Source organism: Microtus oregoni, unplaced genomic scaffold (genome assembly GCF_018167655.1).
Source record: "Microtus oregoni isolate MIOR12 unplaced genomic scaffold, Mior012 000011F_ref0000422, whole genome shotgun sequence".
Taxonomy (NCBI): Eukaryota; Metazoa; Chordata; class Mammalia; order Rodentia; family Cricetidae; genus Microtus; species Microtus oregoni.
Genome location: NW_024543070.1, coordinates 43,722,064 through 43,727,350, shown reverse-complemented (window position 1 = coordinate 43,727,350; position 5,287 = coordinate 43,722,064). Strand labels below are relative to the sequence as shown.

The following is a 5,287-nucleotide window of genomic DNA, read 5'->3' as shown; positions in this document are numbered from 1 at the left end:
GATAAATGAACACCTATAATTTTAGATGTTTCATGTCTCATGGCTTCTAACCCATCTGTGAGACCACACATTCTCTTCGCTCATGTCCTCTATCGTGGTGACCACAGAAGTTACAGAAACTCATCTCCAAACCGTCTCCAGTCATCTCTCAAATCCATTTTCCCAGCTGCAGCCAAATGATCATTTTAAATTGAAAAACTGCCAAAGCTACTTTGCTCACAGTTCATTTTGCAACATAAAAGATTTTCACTTTCATATAGACAGGCTGTGGCAAATCTGTATACACAAGAAAGGGAGAAAGGAGACAAAGATTTTGTGATCAATTTCTGGAGAGGTGGGGAAGCCAGATCCCATCAAGGTCATTGCCTCAAGCAAGCTCAGAGGAAGCATTTAAATTTCAAAACGAGGGCAGAGTGCAGAACCAGTTTATACTACGTGGGTCTCTGAAACCTGGGGAAGGGTGCTAATTCAGAGTTTTTCCGCATTAAACAATCCAAACATTCCACCTCTGCAGCCACCCTATCCTCTGTGTGGAGCGTGTCGAGCTGAATAACAGTTCCCATTAGCACAGGGTGGGGTTTACATGTGTGTCCTTTCTCAAATGGGAGAGCAAATAGGGGAAGTTCTGCTTAGTAAGTCAGTCTAACTCGGTAGAAGTCTTTTTTCCTCCTAGGAAAGGATGCCCTTGATGGTTTGCTAGAAACATTCAGTTCTCGGGGTTAGCCTGCTTTCCCTCCTCATCAGGGTTGTCCAGCATTCTCAGCCTCTTCTCCAGCCTCTGCTTCCATTCTTCTCGAAGCCTGAGGAGGAGACACCACAATGCAGTTGGTTAGTGCATTTGTTTCCATGCCTGCTGGTCCACTGATTCATAAAAATTGTCCAAAGAAGCCCATGACTGTTGTGAATGAGTAAAGAACAGAAAGAAAATAGAAAAATGCAGCTCACTGCGCCCCCGTCTGCTCTCTATGTGCTACAATACAGTTCGCAAGATTCGGGCAAGGGGCTGGAGGTTGAAATACACAAACATACAGAGACAGACAGACACACGGACGTCTAATCACTGGAACAAAGCTCTCTATTTCATAGCACCATGGAGGCTTAAATATCCAGTAGTCAAGTGGGCTAACAGGTGAGAACCCCATCCTCTGATCCTCAAGGCACAGCTTTTAGTAACTCTAATCAGAAGGGAAGAACAGCTGAAGGCCAGGACTCCAATTGGTCCCAACAGAAAAACAAGTGAAGACTACAAACAGGTAGTCTTCCATCAAATTTAATTTAGCCTTCTCAAATTACTATTGGACTTAATGAAATTCCAGTCAAAATCCCAGTAAAAAAAAAAAATTTTTTTTTTTTTGAGTCATCAACAAGTTGACCGTGAAAGAGCTCGTGAATGTATGTAGCCCTTGTGTACTGGGATTATAATTGTGAAGAGCTGAAGAGGGATTTTACTTTATTCTTATTTTTATTTATTTATTTTTGAGACAGGCTCTATGTAATGTTGGGGACTGTGGACCCCAGACCCTGAATTTCCTGTGACCCCCTGCCTGCCAGAGTAAACAACTTGTTTTCCTGTGCTTGCTGCTCTGAGCACAAGACCCTCATGAGTTCCTGATGTCCGAGGAGTGGTTTCTGGTAGGCTTGCAGCTGAGAGTTAGGGCATGGCCATTAGTTAAGGAGACTCTATATAAGCTGCCCCGGAACACAATAAAGAGGGCATTCAAGGCATTCTTGGGGCAATCTTGGCAGCCATGTCTCTCTCTCTCTCTCTCTCTCTCTCTCTCTCTCTCCCTCTGTTTCAATCTCCAGGCCCTTGCCCGACTTGCCAATTGTACTGTAGCATGTAGAGAGGTGTTGAGCTACAATATAGCTCAGGCTGACCTTGAACTCTTTTTTTTTTTTTTTCGAGACAAGGTTTTCGAGACAAGGTAGCTTTTGGTTCCTGTCCTGGAACTAGCTCTTGTAGACCAGGCTGGCCTTGAACTCACAGAGATCCGCCTGCCTCTGCCTCCGAGTGCTGGGATTAAAGGCGTGTGCCACCACTGCCCAACTTTGACCTTGAACTCTTAAGGTAGCTGAGAATGATCTTGAGTTTCTAATCCTTCTACCTCTACATCCTAACTTCCAGGATTATGGCTTGTATCAACGCACCCATCTCTTGAGTAAACAATTATAGGAAACAGAATCTTTTCAATTCAAATTATTATTATTGTGTATGTGTGCCTGTGTGTATGCATGTTGTGTACATGTGGGTGTGTGTGTCATGTCATGTGAAGGTCAGAGGAAAACTTTGTGGAGTCAGGCCCCTCCTTCACCTTTATGTTGGTTATGGGATTCAAACACAGGCCTTCAGGCTTATGTGGCAAGTGCCTTCACATGCTGAGTCATCTGGACAACCTGAAACTTGATTCTGTGTTGAAGAAAGTATTGTTGTCTGTAAGCTACTGGTTCTCAGTAGGGACCACTTTGCCCTCCAGGCACCTTTACCACAGTGTGGAATGGGAATCCTGCTGACAGCCAAAGTTTTGAGGCAAGAAATACTACTGAACTTGTTCCAAACAGCAAGAAAGCCCCCCCCTCTGCAAGCAGCTCTCTGGGCTGAAACCGCTGTGCTGACAGCTGAGTGAGAACCAGGCTATAGATACACCCGAGAAACCCTGTGAAGACTGGCAATATTGAATGAGTATTTCTATTAATCTTGGTTTCTGACTTTCTGTATTTTATGTTCTGACTTCTTTTAAAAATGTCCTGACTGGAGAAAGACTGCTCTTCCCAGGACTAATTCCTCACCCTCTGTTATAAGATAGGGTCTCATGTAGCCTAAGCGGATGACTTTGACCTTCTGAACCTTCTGCTTTAACCTGTCCCAGGGCTGGGATTACAGATGTTTGCATCACACCTTCTTTGGTGCTGGGATCTGACCCAGGGCTTTGTACATTCTAGGTAAAGAACTGAGTTACATTCTCATCCCAGTAAAAGGTTCAGCCAATCTCCAAACCATCTCCACCAAAGTCTGTAGCTTCAACTTTTCCATATTAAGCTTCCACACCAGCCACTGTGTTCCCCTTTGGAAAGCATCCCAGAGTCAGTACTGGTGTCTAGCCAGTCAGAAGCCCACTGGGATTGCTCAAACTAGTCAACCCTTAACTGTCCTCTCTTTCCTGCTTTGCCATGGAGATCCACCAAAAGGTGTGGCTTACACTTCCTTCCTGGCTGCTATGTTCTGATTAAAACCTGCTCCTTCTTTGATGTACTGAGCAATTTGTGGCGACACCTCTCTGGGACTTGTGAGTTTAATATACTTCTTTTCCTCCAGATCTTGTTCTTGCTTCCTTCCTCTGTAATATAGAATCCACCACCCACCTTCTTATCCTAGTGAGTGATGAAAAAGAACTGGGCCCCTCTATACTTTTGGTTTATTCCCAAGGAATCCAGGACAGAAAAGCAACCCACATACTTTCTCAGAGCGCTTCTCTCCTGACGATCTTCTTCAAGTTCTCGGTAGCAAGTCTGCTTGCTAATTTCCTTTTCCCAGAAGCTTTTGAGCTCATCGCAGGTCTCACAGCAGAAGACTTCCCTGCGCATGTACTGGCTGTTCATCCCTGCAACATGAAAGATAGAGCATAGCCCAGCAAGTAGTGACACCCTGATCTGGGGATGCGCCTGAGGAGCTTAAATTGACACTTTTCCCGTCATCACACGCTCATGGAATGACTCAGTTTTTGGATTTGCAGATGAAGATAATCATGATGATGCAAAAAGTATTCTGAAAATAGTTTATTTTTTTATATTTATTTATTTATTATGTATACAATATTCTGTCTGTGTGTATGCCTGCAGGCCAGAAGAGGGCACCAGACCTCATTACAGATGGTTGTGAGCCACCATGTGGTTGCTGGGAATTGAACTCAGGACCTTTGGAAGAGCAGGCAATGCTCTTAACCTCTGAGCCATCTCTCCAGCCCCTCTGAAAATAGTTGAACAAAGAAAAATCTGTAGCCCATGAAGGTAATCTGATTCTTAAGCAGTTGGCTTTTTTTGTTGTCTTTTAGCCATTTTGCTATACTGTAAAGTATAGAAAAATATAGTAATGTAAATGATTCTAAAACACAGAAATTAAAATAAATTTTACCCAAATGAGACACCTGTGGATGTCAATTTTTCTTCTACTACAAATTTATTGATTTTTTTAAAAACAAATTTCTTTGAATCAGTTGTAATTGTGTGTGTGTGATGTGCGTGTGTGTATGTGGGTGCACTTGCCTATATGTACTCATGTGGAGACCAGAGACATCTTGAGGCAGGGGTTTTCACCAGAAAGATCACTTATTTGACTCAACTCTTTGACCAATATGTTCCTGGAACCTGTCTGTCTTTGCATCCTCCCAATGTGGGGACAGAGCTAACCTGGCTTTTACATGGGTGTTGGTGTTTCAAATTCAGCTTCTCACACTTGCACAACAAGCACATTGCCTGATGAGTTTCTCCCAGCTCCTCACTTGAAGTGTTCTACCCACTGTACTGTTGTCCGTTGGTGCTGCTCTGTGAGATGGGTGGTTTTACACTCATTGTTCAGATTAGCCTCCCCAGTGACTAAAACAGAGCAGAGTTTAAACCTAGGTCTGCTCATCTTCACAGAGGACTCTCTTCGTACATTATGGATGGCTAACTTGAGCTAATTAATTTCTCATTTTGCGCATGAGGAAGCAGATGCTCAGAGGCATTAGTTGATTTTGTCCACACAGCTTTCGAGTTCCCTCCACACTCCTGTCCCTTAAAGAAGGCAAAGTGACTTCACATTCTCTCTCTGCCAAGGATCTCAGAGCTCTCCCCTGACTGACAGGTACCTCAGTGCTTGGATGTTTGTGACTTAGTGGGGCCTAGTTTCCTTAAGAGAAGAACTCGGTCTTGTTATTTTTGGTGACTTGAGGAATTTAACAGATATTCATTTGTTCTCAAATTAATTTAATGACTCTTTTCAAATGACTTTATAAAAAGAACTTTCTGAGAAAAGAAAATTGCCCTTTAAACTATCCCAGGACCTAGACAAATGAAAGAAGGTGGGAGAGAGAACCACTTTTACCCTTTCTGGGTAAAACTTTCTGAGATCTCTCCGAGCAGGGTCAGTGCTCTGAGAGTCTGTGGACCTGGGCTGTCTTACGGCCTGATGACCGCACAGTCTCCTGTCTCCAGGGGCACACACATCTCCCACTTAGTCTTTCCCTGGAAAATGGATTCAGTGTGGAGATCTCTAACATATTTCTAGTCATTGTTTATTGGAAGAGGAACT

The 5,287-nt window shown here is 43.5% G+C and overlaps 1 protein-coding gene across 1 annotated transcript; it reads right to left on the bottom strand.

The window, feature by feature from the left end:
- Nucleotides 1-706: 706 nt before the first annotated feature.
- LOC121453150 (protein FAM240B-like) lies at nt 707-3,597 on the bottom strand. Its single transcript, XM_041659666.1, has 2 exons — nt 3,455-3,597; nt 707-800 (listed from the first exon to the last, which is right to left on the bottom strand). Exons 1-2 carry the CDS (start codon nt 3,595-3,597, stop codon nt 707-709), a joined length of 237 nt encoding a protein of 78 aa, XP_041515600.1.
- Between the last annotated feature and the right edge of the window lie 1,690 nt (nt 3,598-5,287).

Excerpts from the sequence above, each read along its gene's own strand:
- LOC121453150 (XM_041659666.1), bottom strand. The coding sequence starts at position 3,597 with ATGAACAGCCAGTACATGCGCAGGGAAGTCTTCTGCTGTGAGACCTGC. Across the intron at positions 801-3,454 it reads GAGAGAAGCGCTCTGAGAAA|GCTTCGAGAAGAATGGAAGC; the intron begins GTATGTGGGTTG and ends TCTCCTCCTCAG.